The sequence below is a fragment of the Pieris brassicae genome, chromosome 8 (assembly GCF_905147105.1).
Source record: "Pieris brassicae chromosome 8, ilPieBrab1.1, whole genome shotgun sequence".
Classification (NCBI taxonomy): Eukaryota; Metazoa; Arthropoda; class Insecta; order Lepidoptera; family Pieridae; genus Pieris; species Pieris brassicae.
The window spans coordinates 9,165,029-9,182,865 of record NC_059672.1 but is presented as its reverse complement, the minus strand read 5'-3'; the positions used below and the strand labels follow the sequence as shown (position 1 = coordinate 9,182,865).

At 39.5% G+C, this 17,837-nt stretch overlaps 1 protein-coding gene across 1 annotated transcript; it reads left to right on the top strand.

Annotated features, from left to right (window-relative positions):
* Positions 1-107: 107 nt before the first annotated feature.
* LOC123712689 lies at positions 108-17,743 on the top strand. The gene is made up of 22 exons (XM_045665890.1): positions 108-5,304; positions 5,377-5,569; positions 6,311-6,619; positions 6,902-7,035; positions 7,185-7,313; positions 7,503-7,590; positions 8,113-8,208; positions 8,439-8,576; positions 8,662-8,802; positions 8,926-9,045; positions 9,805-10,193; positions 10,586-10,935; positions 11,018-11,207; positions 11,279-11,449; positions 11,518-11,689; positions 11,764-11,885; positions 11,965-12,164; positions 12,233-13,284; positions 14,471-14,823; positions 14,904-16,685; positions 16,939-17,030; positions 17,245-17,743. The coding sequence occupies exons 1-22, from the start codon at positions 443-445 to the stop codon at positions 17,304-17,306; spliced, it is 11,145 nt and encodes a 3,714-aa protein (XP_045521846.1). The 5' UTR covers positions 108-442; the 3' UTR covers positions 17,307-17,743.
* Positions 17,744-17,837: the final 94 nt, after the last annotated feature.

Genomic DNA, 17,837 nt, shown 5'->3' with positions numbered 1-17,837 from the left:
CAAATCGACTTTCCGCCAATTAATCTATCCATAGATACTAACTTAAACTACCTTTTAGAAATTACATTCTATAGTTCACAACTTCACAGTCTAAATGATCATAAAATACACAATAATTGGTTTTATTTACAATTCTAGTAGCCTCTATCTGTGGTTGTTTAATGGTATAATGTGGAGATTTATTAGAGACTGTGTAGTGTGTATAGTGTATTGTAAATTTGCTCGATATTTTTTAAGTTTAAGCACAAATGTGGAAATTATGCGACATGTGCAATATCAAAGTTAGTTTTTAAATACTGTGACTAATAAAATTACTATTAATCATAGATTATCACTGTAGCATCACATAGTATAAGGCTGTGTAAAGTGATTTCTAAAACATTGCCTTTTCCATTAATAACTATGAAAGTAGCCATATCTTTGTTAAAACGATAACAGCAAAATGTCTGAAGAAGTCAATATTACATCGAAGCATTTAACAACCACCGAGGAGGAGTTTGAAGGTTTTCAAGCAAATTCGATTTATGAAGAAGAAGAATTTATTACTTTGTCAGATCTAGTATCTCCTCAGGATGAGGTAACAGTAGAGTATACCGACAATTCTGCAGCAGTGCTAGAAAATAGTGACATTAGTGAAAATGTTGTTTTTGACGATGTTGGGCTTTCAGAAATCGAAAGTGATGGGGTGTCACTTGAGAGACATTTTAATTCGAATTATACCCAAGATTATGTAGTACCTCAATTAAAGACTAAAGGAAGAGGTCGTAGAAGAAAATCTGAATTAATTAAAAATTCGCAGACAGCAGCTACTATACTTATAACTAAAAGAGGTTGTGGAAGAGGCACGGGAGAAGTACGGGGAAGATGCAGAGGAGGAGTACAAGGAAGAGGCAGGGGTGGAGTACGGGGAAGAGGCAGGGGTGGAGTACAGGGACGAGGCAGGGGAGGACTACGAGGACGAGGAAAGAAAGTACTGCCAGATATTAATGAAAATAATTCTAACAATGAAACTCTACACAGCCCTTCATCAACTAGTAATGAAATTCTTATGAAAATAAAACCTTCTGTTATTGTAAAGAAATCAAAAAGAGGAAGGAAAAGTAAAATAGTTGAAAATTTTGATGAAACTGACTCTCAATTTGATCACAATAATGCCAACAATGTTTCTGCGACTATGAATAACAATAGTGGAAAAAGGCCTAAAAGAGGCAAATCAAAATCAAACATTGAAAGTGTGATGACTAGTCATGTAACTGAATCTAATAATTCTGATAACTCACACAATGATGATATAAAAGTGACCAAAAATAAAAAGAAAGGACGTAAAACAAAGTCAAAACAAAGTACTTATGATGGAAATTGTGAAATTTCAGAAATAAATATGACTTCTGTTGTTACTGATGTAACTTCTTCTATTGAACATGAACCTATAATAAAGGACCATAATGAAATTGATATACAGAAAAATATTATTGATTCAAGTTCAATTGCTGTAGAAAATAAAGAAAATGGTGAAAATAATGATGATATTTCCTTAAGTCAATTAAAGTCTCAGCTTGAAAATGTTGAGAAAAACAATTTTCATACTGAAAATTACTTACAGAGTAGAGAAACTGATAGGTATGAATCTTCCAACATCCTCACAGAAAATGTTCTAAATAAACCACTTCCAGGTGATACGGAGAATAACATTGTAGAGGTACAAAAATTTGAAATAATTGGGAGTGATAAAATGGACCTTAAAAATTTGGTATCATCTCCCATTATTTTAGATAATAAAAGACCTTCTCGGAATCGAAATAAACCTGTTTTTAAATATGATGAAACAGGGTCCGAAGAAGAAGACCCTTTTGCCAATATAGAGTTGTCAGATGATGAGCCCAATAAGAAGAAAAAAGGCAAATATAACTCTGATGATGAGTATGTACCAGGAAAACGACAAACCAAAAATTCCTCAGACTCAGATGAATTTGACAATGGAGATGAAGGAAGATGCAAAAAGAGAAAATTTAATATGTTTGACAAAAGTGGAAAAATTAGAAGTCCTAAGAAAAAACGAAGCCAAAAGGCAAGTGATGTCAAAGGACATAAAAGAGACCCTTCAGATGTAATAGATATTGAAGATTCTTTAAAAAGTTCTATAGTACTAAAAAGCTCCCAGGACGACATTACTGACTTTCTTGCCAAAAAAATTCAAGGTACAGATATTAAAATATTTAAAGCAAAGCCAACAGTTACATCACAGGCAACCTTTGAAATCCCAGTAATAGACCCAAATGAGCCTAAAAAATGTGTTGAATCTTCAGTTCAGACAAATAGTATTAACATTAAATCAGCTGGTGTTCAGACAGATACACAGTATGAATGTGGCATGATGAAACAAGTCACTTTATCATCTGTTCAAGCAGAAAAAGCTTGTGAGTTTTTAAAAAATATTGTAAGTACAACTGCTGAATTAGGGGAACTTATGACCCAAAAGTCTCAGGAGTTCATTTCAAAAAAAATTAATACAGACCATGTTACAGATACATTAAAAATGGATTATTGTGTTAAAAAATCTTTCTTGTTGTTTAAACTTGCCAAGCATAATCTGTTACAGATGGAGGAAGACTTGGAAAAACAATATGAAGATTTTTTAAAAACTAATAACCTAATTCAGTACAGAGAACAGAAAAAAGAAATTACTCCACAATCTAGAGAAGACAGTGATTGTGAAATTATTGAAGTGCCAGACTCACTGGCAAAGAAAACAAATACTAAAGAACAATCTGCTTTTAATCCTAAAACTGTGTTTTTAAATAAGGAACTTTCAATAAAAATTGCCAAGAAAACACAAGAACAACCAGCAAAACAGAAAGAAAAGATAAATGTTAAGGGCAAACATACTGTTTGGATAAATGATTCAATAATGGTGAAAAAAGTCAAACTTACACAGTCTTTTTTAGCCCAGGACAGCCGAAACAAAAAACCACCTGATTATGTAACATTGGAAATGGTTAAAAAGTTTTTTGATGAATACACAAAACAAAAAATGCTATTAATTTGTAAAAGATTTAACTCTGTTAAATGGCTATCTTCCAATCAAGAAATAATATGTAATTACTTTATTAAAGGTGCCAGTGATATTGGGAGCTCTAAAATTACTGAAGATCTTTATTCTCCAACTTCAAACTGTCTTATAAGAATTAATAATATATCAGACAAAATGAAGTCAGATAAATTAACAAAAGCAAGGAAAAAAAATGTGATAAATCCAAAAACTTTATTTACTTTATGTGTAGAAAGTTTTCAAAACCAATATCATAAACCAAACCCAAAAACTTTGTTTACTCTTTGTGTAGAAAGCTTTCAAAAACAATCTAAAGCATTCAGTCCAAAAAGTTTATTTACCCTATGTGTAGAAAGTTTTCAAAATTTAAGTTATGATCCAAAATCTTTGTTAAAAACTTGTATAGAAGTTATTCAGAACCAAATTCTATATGGAAATGCAAGCTCTGTAAAAATTGATACATATTGTAAGCAGCAAAATGATTATTTAACACCTAATCTTCAAAATAAAGAAGTGACATCTCTTAAGTCCCTATGTTTAGTCAATTTGAATAAGCTTATCATAAATTGTAGACAAAGTCATATTGAATTAGATGATATGTCACCTAAACATAAAGTTAAATGTCTGTCCACATTATGTTTAATGAAAATACAAGGACACTATCTACCTAACAAGCAAAGTAAGTGTGTGAATTCATTATCACTTATGACTTTGCAAGTTATAAATAAACCAATGTCAAATCAACTTCTTACTAATTGTAATAGTCAAAACAAAATAAGAAAACAGATAGAAAGAACTGAAGATACATTATTAATCTTAAGTGAACCAGTGGCTATGACAATGGACTTAAATGAGGTGGAAGACTATGAGAAAGATAGTGATAGCGACGATTACTATGACTGTAATTCTGAATCGAATTATGCAGAAAAAGCTACAGAAGCAACTAGTTGGGTCTCTAAAGTCCAATTGCAAGATTTACATTCTGGTGCCCAATCATTACTTCAAAGTGGCAACCAAGAAGATGCTAACATATTTTATGACGTTTCTTCAAAAGCGTGCAGACTGGAACGAATAAAAATTGAGCCAATTGATGTACTAGAAGTACAAACTTCTTTAGAAGCTGTTAAAATGGAACCCGTTGATATCGTTGACAATAATGAAAGCATTATTGCATCTAGCAGCTTTTTAACTAAAGAAGAGTATATTGATCATATATCTGAAGAAAATAGACCACAATTAACCAAAGGATTTTTCAACTCATATAATGTTGATCTATTTGAATCATTTGTGCAGTCAAATAAGATGATAAAAGATATAAACACAAGTTATTTAATATCACATAGTGATGAAATCTATAGCCAAAGTTCTCAAAGAATTCGCAGGCAATATGATCCAGATTCTGATGAAGAAAATATAAATTCTGTAGACAGTATGGGTCTATTAGTTCCCCAAAGCATAGAACAAGCAAAGGACAGTTTGTTAGGAAATAGTTCTGACGATGGGGTAAAGCATCTGGATAAGTCAGTTAAAAAAAGGCCAATTCGTTCTAAATCAGGAAAAAAGATGACTAAAGAATTAACAAATAGTAAAGAAAAAAAAATAATTGGAAGGGAGGTAGAGATTTGTGCAAGAAAAATGAGAGGAAAGATTAGACTAGAAGAGAAACGACAAGAAAACTATAACTCAGATAGGGATATACCTTTGATATCAACAAAAACAAGGCATTCTGAATTACCTGAAACAAATGGTAACAAACGTGAATCTGAGAATATAGCTACTAAACCTTCTTCAAATGAAAATCTAATTTCATATAAAGAAATTCAATGTAATGACGTGGATTCAACTGAATTTATAACCGAAGACGCGTCCAAAAAATCCCGGAGAACTAAAAAGTGCAATAAGAATAGTGATAACATTCAAGAAAATTCACTGAATTATGACGTAGAAGTACCTTCTGAACTGTTAGAATGTGAACCAGATATCTCAATTGGAACTAATATTATATGTTCTGGTAAAGATGCAAATACAAAGGAGTGTAAACCCACGTCTCAGCAAAATTTAGAAGTAAACCTGACAAATGAACACAAATATGTTGAACGGAATGGTTGGAAATGTTACGAAATAGATCATAAAGATTCCAAACTTTATGATAAGGTATCGATTGCAGTAGAGAAGCTTCCTGAATCCTTTGTTAAAACATATATCAGATTTCAAGGAATTAACGATAAAAGTGAGGACGACACGGAAGTTGATAGGTAGGTTCAAAATATATTAATAGAAACGCATAAGACGTAATATGTTGGAACTAATAATATTTTTTTTTTCAGACTAATAAATTTAAATTCATTACATCGTAATTTATCTAATGATAAATATAGTGGCACAATCAAAGAGCGGAAGAGCTTAAAAAAAATCAAAAACGTAGTCACTAAGCACGAAAGTAATTATAAAAACGATGACAATGAGCATTTTGCAGAACTTACTCCTTCCGAAGATGAAACTGCGGATATAAGGGTGCCAGTATGTAAATTAGTATTTGGCAAACACTAACAGCAAATCAGCATGTGTACTTAGGACAGGAAGAATTTTTTATCCTTAACCATTTTATTGCAAAATTGTGAATAGGACACGACACCTTCGCAGGGTCAAAGTAGGCTTTTTTATAAAGAACATCTCTTAATTCGGAAGCAAACAGCTTCATCAATAAGTTCTTTAAAATCTTTTTTCAATGTACTTGGGTGGGTATACCTGCTTGTTTTTGAGCCTAATTGATTTAAACAATATTTTATCCAGGGGTTATGTTTTATATGGTATTTATATTTTTAGCAATAAGTATATGGATTGTATTATAGCTTTGCTCCGTAAAGAAACATTGTTGAAACGTGATCTTATATGTTTCGAAGTCGTTCTGTATATTCACTCATTACTATTCTTATGACAACTAATAACAAAAATTAAATATTTATTATGGAATATAAGATACAGTTATTACTTATTCCACGTCATTAAATTTGTATCGCAAACATCCCTACTCATCCGCAAAGAAGACAGAGGGTGTAGAAAAAGCCGGCGTAAAAATCTCTCGGTACTCTTAAAATTGCAAATCGTGAATTAACAGGATGTCTCGCGACAAAAGCCTCCTGTAAATGTCTTACCTTGCTTTCTCTTTCCATCCCAATGGTACACCTCTGTTTTCCTTGTCTATTTCAATAATTTTTCTGTTATATATTTTATATAATAGTCATAAATTTAATTGCTTAGGAGGTACCAGATACAGATAACAATCTGGCAAAGAATCTTCTTTTGGGAGACAACGAGAGTGATACAGAACAAGTTAATAAATCCAATGGATGTATTGAAGTGAAACAGGAACCGGAAACTTCACAAGGAACTAAAATTAATTCAAAATCCAAAACTAAAGTTGCAAAGACTGCAGATGGATCAGACGTCATGCTCACGGCAGATATAATGATGAATAAAGAATTGACTCTCCTACATACTCCAGTTGCTCTTAAGGAGGAGGTGGCGCCGAAAGATTCGAAAGACTTTCAGAAATTTAGGAACTCATTCGTAAGTATTTTTTTTACAGGAGGCTCACGGCCCACTCACAAGTGCGTTGCCGGCCTATTCAGAATCGGTACCTTATTTGAAGAATCCTTAGTAAAATTGGTCCCAAAAAAAAAACGCACGGTTGTGGAACGACGGACGTGGAGGTGATGAGTGGAATTTTGTATTCTGCCTCGACGTCCGACGATCATCATACTACTTGTCTCGCCTTCTTAACACATACATTTTAAAACTTAAACAAGAACCTACATTTATCAACTATTTTATGTGTATATTTGATTATAGAAAGCTGGCGTAAGGAAGTCAAGACAAAGTGCTGCCAAAGACGACGATGACTCCTCATCAGAAGAAGAGAAGCAGTGGGTTAACACAAAAGAAAAAATGCTCAAACGAATGGGAAAGAAACAAGAAGCCACTCAGTATGTTAATATTTTTTATAATTATATTCATGATTTACCAAAGCTCAAAACATATCAATTTCAACATACTTTTGCCACTAGTATAACTAAATATAACTTCACTAATATGGATGATTAGTCAGTAGTTGTAACTCCTTTTGTGATGCCAGAGAGGACGAAGCGAAAGGAGCGAAACGCGTGAGCGAATTTATTGAAAAGTGTTGTGATGGACCGAGGCCTGTCCGGGGAAGAGGAAAGAGATCCCGGAAAAAGTTACTCGAGAAACGGAAGCAGATGAAGTAAATATGTTTTTTATAACTGTTATTAAAATTAATTTTGTATTTTTTGGTTATTGGTTTGCTCTGACAAATTCCAACGGATTCCAATGAAATTCCAAGCAACTGATGCTTAGCAATGTAAGACACGACACGCGTCATGTTAAGGTCGGAGGTTTATAAAGTAATAAAAGAGATTAATTCTGATTACAGAGTCTTAGCTAAAGAACTTTTGTTAGAATCTGGATCCGGCAAAAGATCCTCGCAAACCTATGGAAAGGGACGTCGCAATATACGAAAGGTATTTGCTTTTGGATTTAAATTGTACTTGTAAATTGGCCAATCGGGTTTTGGAGGCACAAACCACGTAGACGTCTGTGTCTGGTTACTGTTAACTGCTATTCAAAAATAATATTTATTTTAATTTCTTTTCCTTACCCTTTTCATTATATGTACTAATTACTAATTACCTATCCGCCCGTTTTCGTCATAATTTTCGTCTTTGCACGCATTACTACAATCTAATGGTAGGAAACCGGATCCCATGTTGGATTCGGCTTTGTTACTAAAGTGTTTGATTAGACATTAAATACCATACCCATTTATTTCCTTTATATTTTTATAGTATTAATAAGAAGCTTTCGTAGCCAGCCGTAGCGTAAAATCACTCTGTATTTTTGTCTCTTCATCGCAATGATCGACCGTTAACATTTAGCTACTTTTTATTATTATAATAATTTTCTGTCTTCCGTGTTCACGTTTGTGATTGACATGATGTTCATCTTGAATAAAAAAGAGCCATAATAATGTAATTATACGACAGGTGATAGACAAGAAGTCCCTTCAGCGAGACACAGTGAGGGCGAACATGCAAGAGTTCGAGAGGAAACAGAGGCTCGCTCATCGTTTGGTTGAATTGGTAATTAATATTTTATGAATACATTATACAAGGATTGTCTTCTAAAATTTAGAGTTGCAATCGGACAGACCGTAACAACCAATTAAGTTTATATATTGGTAATATTGAATTAGGATTTGGTAGCAGCATTGCTTCTTTCATTATTTTTACTTGAACCTCTGAACGAATCGACGTTACGTTTTGAGAACGAATGAAGCAAATGAGATATATAAATAAATAAAATATTGCAGAGAGAACGACTGGGCTGCGAAGAAGGCGTGAACGTGGTCGTGATAAACGGCGAGCTGTGTCTGCAGTACGACTTCGACAAAAACGCGCCCGTCGCCAGTGTACACCCCTACTTCACCGGCGTCATGAAGGCTCATCAGGTTTATTTCCCTTCGTTTTGATCGATTCTTCCAATCGTCACGCAAATAAAATCGCATTGACAACGTCGCGTCACCCGTTTTCCAGTACGAAGGAGTGAAATTCATGTGGGACGCCTGCTTCGAGACCGTGGAACGAGTTAGCGGCGGTCATCCCGGAAGCGGTTGCATCTTAGCGCACTGTATGGGTCTCGGGAAGACCCTGCAAGTCCTGGCTCTGTTACACACGGTGAAGGTTTACTCACTCATGCATGACATGCTTCAGCAGATGCTGCATAAATAAAGATGATGTGCTAAATGGAATATAGCATTTGATGAAAAAGTTTAGAATAAATCATACGTTCCGTTTCAGGTTCTCACTCATCCGATGCTGAACATACGTCGGGTGCTGGTGTGCTGCCCTCTGTCGACCGTTCTGAATTGGGTGGACGAGATTCATAAATGGATTGGTCCGGTTACTAACGAAATTAAGGTGAATTTTACCATACATTTACTGTCGTGCTAGGTTTTCGATAAGAAGTGATAATGAGTGAGGCACAATTATTTAGTTTTTTTACTTTTATACAGTTTGTATATCTTTTCTCTAAATCTAAAATTAACTTTAAAAAATATTTTCCTATATACCTTAGAACGTCATGAAAACACTAGAAGCTAGGTCGGGTGAGTATGGAGGATGTTCCGGTAATCATTTGTTCCGTCGCTGTCGTAGGTCGTCCAGTGCGAGGATCGTCTCGAGGAGCGAGAACCCCTAATGTTGCTCTCGAGCCTTGCTTGTCTTTTTACCAGCTCCGTCGTACACTTTTTCAAGCTATGTTTTCTTACCGCGTGACTTTGTATACATTCAAAGACGCGTTCCGACATGTCGCAAACAAACGACTTCTGTTCCTCAAAAACAAAAGAGAATTGTTTGGTTTTTTTATTATTATTATATCTAATGTTTGGGTGTGGAGTGGAGATCGGCAGTGGAATCCCGGGGAAAAATATATACAATAAATAATGTCTGGGTTATGCCTGACAGTATTTTTTTTAATTTCCAAGGAGAATGTATCGCATTATCACTATTTATCGATCGGCCCTCGTCTAACGCTTAATTATTTTTTTCAAGTCTAAAAAAGTGAGACGAAAATTGTAGGTACGCGTTATTGGGTTCACGCTGAAATTCTGTGATATATCACTGTAACCTGTGACATATCACTGTAACCTGTGACATTCAAGTGTTGACAATTGACAGGTATTCGAGTTGTCAAAACTGAAGAAAACTTACGAACGGGCTTACCAATTGGAGGATTGGTACAGCGGAGGTGGAATATTCATCGTCGGCTACGAACTGTTCCGAAGCCTTACGACGCTGGACGCGGACGTCGATGACGTCAGGCCGACGATTATTAAAAAGATTCGCACGGCCCTGTTGGAGCCGGGCCCCGACGTGGTCATATGCGACGAGGGACATCTGCTGAAGAACGACAGCTCGGTCTTAGCGGTGGCCATGAGCAGGGTGACCACCAACCGCCGCATAGTCTTGACCGGCACTCCGATGCAGAATAATCTCAGAGAGTACTACTGCATGGTGAACTTCGTCAAGCCACACCTCTTGGGGACGTATCATGAGTTTTCAAATAGGTACTTTGTGCTGTTTTTATTCTAAACATCCATTATGTCGATCTAGCCCCGGCCCGCGATCCTTCCTCCTAGACCTACCTAGACCTTCCTCACGAATCATGCCAAATATTGGTGAATAAAACCGCAAAAATTCGGTTGCAGTATTTTTTGTGTTTCTCGCGAATAGATAGTTAGTTGTTTTTATATAATATAGAGTTAGAAGTACGCTGTCGCTCGGCAGGCGGGCAAAGCCAAGCGTTCAACAACTTTCCTCAATCACATATCTGTCGGCTTTAAGGTGGCGTTCTTCTCTTCGTAAAATGAGTATATATTTCAGAAGGGAAGGCGGCTGAGTGAAGGTAGCTCGAACTGCTGTATCAAAATCTCTTTTTTCACTTTTCCAAATTGTTCAGATTCGAAAACCCGATCATGAACGGCCAGCATCGAGATTCGATAGAGGAAGACATAAGACTGATGAAGACCCGAACTCACATCCTACACAAAGTGCTGGAAGGCTGCCTCCAGCGCCAGGAGGCCTCGGTCCTTTACCCTTATTTGCCCAAGAAATACGAGTACACGGTGTTCATCCCCTTGACCGAGTGCCAGCGGAACATGTACAAGCACTACTTGGAGAACTACGCGAGGAGAGGCAGGCAGATGGTGCTCAAGGACTTTCACACGCTGCAGAAGATCTGGACACACCCGCAAGTGCTGCACAACTTCCAAACTAAGGCCAGGGACGAGGAGAATAAGAATATTAAAGGTATTTTCTTCCATAGTCGTAGCGTAGCGGCTCAGTAGTCGGACGTTATAAGTGGAAGACGTGAGCTAAGACGAAATTGCAGTCGAAAAGCTGGAAGATGACCTGGCGCACGAAGACATCGCGGCGTCGGAAGACGTGAAGCCGGCTCCTACTGAGGTGTGGTGGCCGCAATACCTGGAGGGGGGCGACACGCTGGACTCCTTGCACAGCTCCAACAAGTTCCGGGTCGTCTTCAACCTGCTCGACGAATGTGTGGCCCTCGGGGACAAAGTGTGAGTTTCGTTCCCTCGCTCAGATTTTCCTTCTATGGAGCGTATTGATGATTATTTTCCTCTATAAACAGACTCATATTCTCGACGTCCCTGTTCACGATGGACACCTTGGAGTACTTCCTGCGATCGATCAACAAGTGGAGCTTGGGGCGTGACTACTATCGCCTGGACGGCTCGGTGCCCGCGGAGGTGCGGCAGAAGTGGTGCAGGGAGTTCAACGCGCCGCAGAATCTTAGGACCAAGTGAGTTTCGTCCCTTTGGATGCGCACGTCTATGTCTTCGTGACCTACAAAGAGATGTTCCTCCGCAGGCTCTTTCTGATATCGACTCGCGCCGGTTGTCTCGGCTTGAACATGACTGCCGCCAACCGAGTCATAATCCTCGACACGTCGTGGAATCCCGCGCACGACATTCAGAGCATCTTCAGAGTCTACCGATTCGGACAGAAGAAAGACTGCTTCATATATCGTCTCGTCGCTATGGTATGTAGCCCGTGTCGGGTCTTGAACCGTTTTACGTGAATCGGTCTGACCAATAATTGCGATCGATGCTCCAGGGCACCATGGAGCAGAAGATGTACGAACGGTCGGTGACGAAGCAGGCGGTTTCCTGTCGGGTCGTCGACGAGCAGCAGATCGACAGACACTACAATTCGGCCGAACTCACCGAGCTGTACAGGTACGCGCGGATCTGCCTCAAGGCGATCGTGTACGTCCGTTCGTCTACTCGCCGAGGCTATTAATCTCGTTGCGCGCAGTTGGGACGAGGAGGGCTGGGGCGTGCTTGCGGGCATGGCGCCGGGCGTTCGGGACCCCGCCCTGCTCCGTGTGGCGGGCGCCGGGGCCGTGCACGCCGTGCGCGAGCACGACTCGCTGCTGCGCGGCTCCGAGCCCGCGCTGCCCGAGGACGAGCGCGCCGCCGCCTGGCAACAGTTTCAGCTGGAGCACGCCGAAGGACGTACGTGTGCCGCCCGCCGCGCCCGGTATCGCGGCCGGAGCCCTCGATTTATCTTTTGCGTTTTACAGATCGAGCCCATGTGGTCACGGCCGCGAAGCGGACCGATGATGCGAACCGCCGCCTGGACGCGAAGCCCCCCGCGGGAGCCTTCGAAGCTCTCGCCTCGACGGAGTCGATCGCATCCTCGAAAACCGCGAGGGACAAGAGGAGAGCGAGCTCGGGCGACGTTCCCGACCGGCCCGAGAAGGGAGACCCGCCGGGAGACGACGATGCGGAGCAGGAATTAGTGAAAAAAATTATGAAGATACTCATCTCTCACAAATTTCACGAAACTGCCAAACCAGAAGAGGTCACGGCCCTCGTCGTCAACATTAGGAGACTCGTCATGTCCGGAATGAGCGGTGATATTCCTATCGACGAACCGGTGGCGAGCAGCATCGCGTCGGTGCTTCTGAGAGACCTAAACTCGAATTCGGCTTCGGCCCTTCCGGACGCCGCCGACGACGTTCCGGTGCCCAAACCCGACAAATTGTCGGCCCTCCATCCCGATTCGGCTTTGAATAGAAAGAAACGCTCCATGCGCAGAGCCGCCTTGAGAGCTGAACGGACTTTCGAAACTATCGACGACGACCCCTCCAATCACGCCGAGGATATCGAGTGGGACGCGGGAGAGGGCCGCAAGAAGAAATCGAAATGCAAACACAACGAAAGCGAGAAAATTCCCCCGGACGGAACTTTCTCAGTCGAAAAGTCCCTTCCCTGCAGCATCGTGATCAGCGATGACGAAGTCGACAATGCGGCCGTCTCGACGCAAGAAAAAAGGAAGGAAGTCAAATCGTATTCGAGGAGTGATAGGAGAAAGTTAAAGGGGTCATTGAAACGGGATGTCCAGATGAAACCTGCCGAGGGAACGGACCGTGCGGTGCCGTTGCATCCCTCTCTGTTGACGGACGAAAACTTCATAAAGATCGTGGCCCATACCTACTTGAAGGGAAACCCGATGCTCGCGGAAGACGCGGCCGTAATGGCCGCCCGCTACAGCACCAGCAAGGCGCTCAAGGAGCTTCAGTCTTCGGGGAACCCCATCACAGACGGACCCATTTACGACGTCGCCGTCAGGGTATGTTCATTGTTTTCACTGGTTGTCACTTATTCATAGGCTCTTCATACACTAATCACTAATGTATAGACGTAATGTATCGATATACGTTAATTCAACAATACAATCCACTACCTACGACGTCAGCTATAATGACATTTTGTTTGTTTGTGTCATCGGCATCGGTATAGGTGTAGTGTAATAGGTCTAATGAATCGAATCGTGCAAATGGAAAATTGTTCGACCCAATTCGTTTTGCTTTAACGAGAGTCCACATATATTTTTTATAGAGTCGTCCACCAGTTCAATATAGAAATTGTAATTGGCTGGGGATAATTTTTTACACCTATTTGTAAGGATATTAAGACATATTTTGTCGAGTGGATTTTTGTACTTCTGAATTTAACATTAACATCGATTGATACCTATACCACACGATTACGTTGTAAGAGATTACGTTACGAGAGTTACGAATTGAGAGATTTTAAAACAGCAACTGAGATCGATCCTCCATCTTTTTTGCTGCAAAACCCAGTGTTGCGTCGGTCATAATCACACCAGATTATCATATTTTTGCTGATAAACCTTAGTGGGAATTGCAGGTCGTTGATATCCTGTTTAATAGCGGCTAGTGAAATGATATTCCTTATTCGGTTAAAGTTCACTAAGCAATACTTCACTTCATCGTCCATTGTATATCGTCGCCATATGTTGAAGTAGCAGACACGTCTGATACTTCTTATAGGGGGAGAAAGCCGGTCTTTTGTGAGGTCTTAATATTATTTTATCCGAAGAGCATACCTTTAGTTCTCAGTTTCTACCCTTTTTTACTTTCTTACAGAGAGGACATTTCGAACTTGAGGGGAGCGATACATGGCCGGAATTTTATTCGGAATTTATATTTATATTGTCATCTTTTACTTCAAAGCAGGATCCCTATTTACGCGCACAAATTGTTATATACAATTGGCACAATATCAGCCACAATTTAGCACTAATTATTAGTGCATAATAGAAATAATTTCCAGAGATTTCGAAATCTCTGTGTGGCTTCTTTATGGCTAACGCTATTTATTTTTATTCACCATTACCTGCAACTACACTTTTTCTTGATTCTTGATTTCTCCCTTGATTATTAACATTAAATACGAACGAGTGTAGTATAAAAAAGACATAGAGATCGATTGAATTTAATTTTTATCCTTAGATCCTAGGGAAACCTCTTTTGAAGAAAATGCATCTAAATAGCGATGTATCTTCTGCATTGGCCTCTACTCGCGACAAACAAGAAAAAGTACAAACGTCAACAGCAATTAAACCAGCCGTCGCCACATCAACGCCGCCATCGACAACGGCTCACGTGATAACAGATGACGAGGACGATCTTCAGATAGTGATTTCGAAAGAAAAACCGTCCAAGAGGACATCCTTCGTAGGACCCAAGTCTCGTAAACTTCAGATGGAAAAAGTGCAGGCTGAAGTGAGTCCACCGACTACGACCACTGCCGAGAAGCCCGAGACTCCGCGACCGGAAACGAGTAATATCTTCCCCGTCGGCATGTGAGTTTTCATTCAATATAAATACAAATAATGAGAAGTAAAATTTTCAAAGTTAAAATATCATCCGACATGTTTGACAGGTTCATCGGCCCCGGCCCCGGTAGTCCCGCTAAGAAATCTATCTATGTGGAAGAGTGTATTTTGCCTGATGACGAGGATGACTTCATCCTTGCGCCCGTTCACCAGCCATCTCCAATTCCAAAATGTACACCCGTTCAATCCACGTCTCAAAACCGCTTTCAGTTTACTCGGCAACTTCCTACTCCAGAGCCAACACTCGCCCGAGGACCAGGACCCGCCCATCGACCGCTACCCGATACTCAGATAAATTACCCCAAATTATTACCAAAACCGCAAACCCCTCATCCTATTATTAATTGTCCCTCAGAAGACACGACTTCTGTGAATAATGCTTCCACGACTGTTAACGGTGTATCAAACGAAAAAATAACCCCGAATACCACAGTCAATAAAACTGCAGTGAAAGTGAGCGAAGTATCTGGAAGCGGCCAACTTAAAACGGCCAGTGTAGCATTTGAGTCGGACCCTATATGTCTTTCGGACAGCGACGATGACTCATCGATGAACCCTCCAGGAGCCGCAATTCCCGTGACTCAGTCGTCCTCCTTACGACAGGCTCCCGGCGCCCTTCCGACCCAAGCCCCACTGTTGCTACAGACCGCAAGTTTCAAGGCCAACAATCCGTTCGTCCTTCCCCTTGCTGTCAAGAATATGTTAGACCCTACAAAAAAATATTATTGCATACCTTCGTCATCGCTTCCTTTTCTTCAGACGCAAAACGTCGTCTTGAAAGATGCGTCAATTCCCGGCGTTAAAACAAATTCGGTTTCCAGTGTTGATATACATTCCGCCCCCAGAGTTGGTACATATTCGGTTCCTATCGAGAAGGACATCCTGCCGAAGGATAATCCTTTATCGAGTATCGGGTTAACCGGTGCTGGACAATTGCAAGTACAACAACGAGTTTCTACGACCGTTTCACATCCAACCATCGTTCAGCCTTTGGCGAAAGCCGCCCAGGTGACGTGTGGTACTAGGCAGAATATCGATCCGAAAACTAAAAGCACAACCAGCTGTGCGTCTAGCTATGTCATCAAAATAAATAAGAGAGAAAGTAGAGTGGAGATGAAATCTAATAATAAATCAGGATCTGTATCTGCTCGAGGTTCGGAAACGGATCGTAAACAAAATACTGTATCCCCAAAAGTACTTCCCGATATAGAAATACTAGATGATGATCCTCCGCCTACCGCGAGTACGTCTACCAATCGTACATATCGCACAATTCGATCACCTACTCCTCCGGATAACGATCCTATGTCAATTTTCAAAAACGTTGTTCACATTCAAGCCCCTCAACCGGACATAATAGAAGCTAAAGGAATAGCTAAGCAGACAGTACTAGAAAACCCGCCTACGAAATCGAAAACGGCCAGTGTACTGAAACAAAATCTTTCCAAAAAACCTAGTGTCTCGCTTCAAAGTGAGTATAAAATGAAATTAAACGACCATCTTAGCCAACCCACCAGTAAAGCCAAACCCACTATCGTCCTAACTAAAAAGACTGCGACTTCTGCGTCCAAAAAGCCGGCTTCGGTCACACTCGATCTCACAGATTTAGAATCGAGTGAGTTCGATAAGAAAAGGCACAAACTGGAGCTACTTAAGAGATTGGAGAAAGCCAAATGGGCGAATGCAAACATTAAAACAAACCTACAGACTCAAGCAAACGCGAGCAGCAGTAGCACTGACCTCAGTGGCGCAAGCTCGAGCCGCGTCAAACAGACTGCAACACTTGCCTCCACAAACCAGAAAGCTGCTCGCTCTTTTGTCGACTTAACGTGAGTATTTTAAAATAAGGTTCTACGATGGTATGTTTGAGAAAGTTTTTATTTAATCGTGAAGTAGACCATAAAGAGATTGAATGTACTTCAAATTCCATTCTTTTTACATGAGATTTTTTACATTCTTTGTTGAATTATTTCATCTATCATATGATAGAGCCAGTCTAATAGCTTTATTAAAAACAATTAGTGTAACTCAAATGTCTTAAATTGCTCTATTTTTTTTGTTATGGAAAGGTATTATTTACAGGGCTTTTCCTCTAAATACACCGAAGAATACGCCTAATATGGACAATAAGCGTCCATCGCCGTGGTCAAAACGTGATATAAAGAAACCTAAAAGTGAGTATTTAATCAATAGAATAGACAAAAATATTAACATCACTATGTTTTTTCTGAAACCATAACACTCGCTAATAAGGTTAAAATCTCAAGTATGTAGTAGGGTTTCTTCTGTGTGTAACTAAGGCTGGCCGGTGAGCTCTTCTAAACGAGCTCGTCATCGGAAATGATGTATGGGAGGACATATCTCCTAAACGGTTACACTTTGTTCCAGGATTGCAGACTCTCGAAGATTTCGACTTGGATGATATTGACGATATCACCGAATTAGAATAGGTATAATCTCGTGCTACTAATGTCTTAGCAGTGGGATAATATTTTTGTAAAAGTACATTTATTTTTGCTCTCATGTGATAAGTGGTCCGTTAACGAACTCGATTGTCGTCATAGGACTGTCTTTCTGTTTTTTTAGGTATAAAAGTGAAATCGAGATACGAGTTTCGCATTTATTCTATTACAAGGAGAATTGTGTGTTTTCATCATGAATACGTATTCGTTTTTTTTTCAGACATGAGTCGACTTTTGTTTTATAATTGCCTTATTTTATATATCTGAATGAACGAAGCTCCTATAATTTGTGTTTAATTAATTATTAGATATATTTAAGTAATTATCATTAACGTTGCCAGTTATTAAAGTGTAAGTAGGCCGAGAGGTATTATTGTGACCGCGATGAATCTTCGAATATATGATTCTATTATGTAAATTTCTCTTTTATTTATAAACCACTATGTATTTAATTAGTCTATCGTCTACTTATTTTTAATAAAACAATTTTTTACCAACTAATGCTATATTCTCTTAAAT

What these genes read in the sequence shown, in the direction of transcription:
- LOC123712689 (XM_045665890.1), top strand. Translation starts at nt 443, where the DNA reads ATGTCTGAAGAAGTCAATATTACATCGAAGCATTTAACAACCACCGAG. An exon ending in GCGTCATGAAGGCTCATCAG is followed by an intron (nt 8,577 to 8,661) that starts GTTTATTTCCCT and finishes CCCGTTTTCCAG; the next exon opens with TACGAAGGAGTGAAATTCAT. An exon ending in TTTACGACGTCGCCGTCAGG is followed by an intron (nt 13,285 to 14,470) that starts GTATGTTCATTG and finishes TTTTATCCTTAG; the next exon opens with ATCCTAGGGAAACCTCTTTT.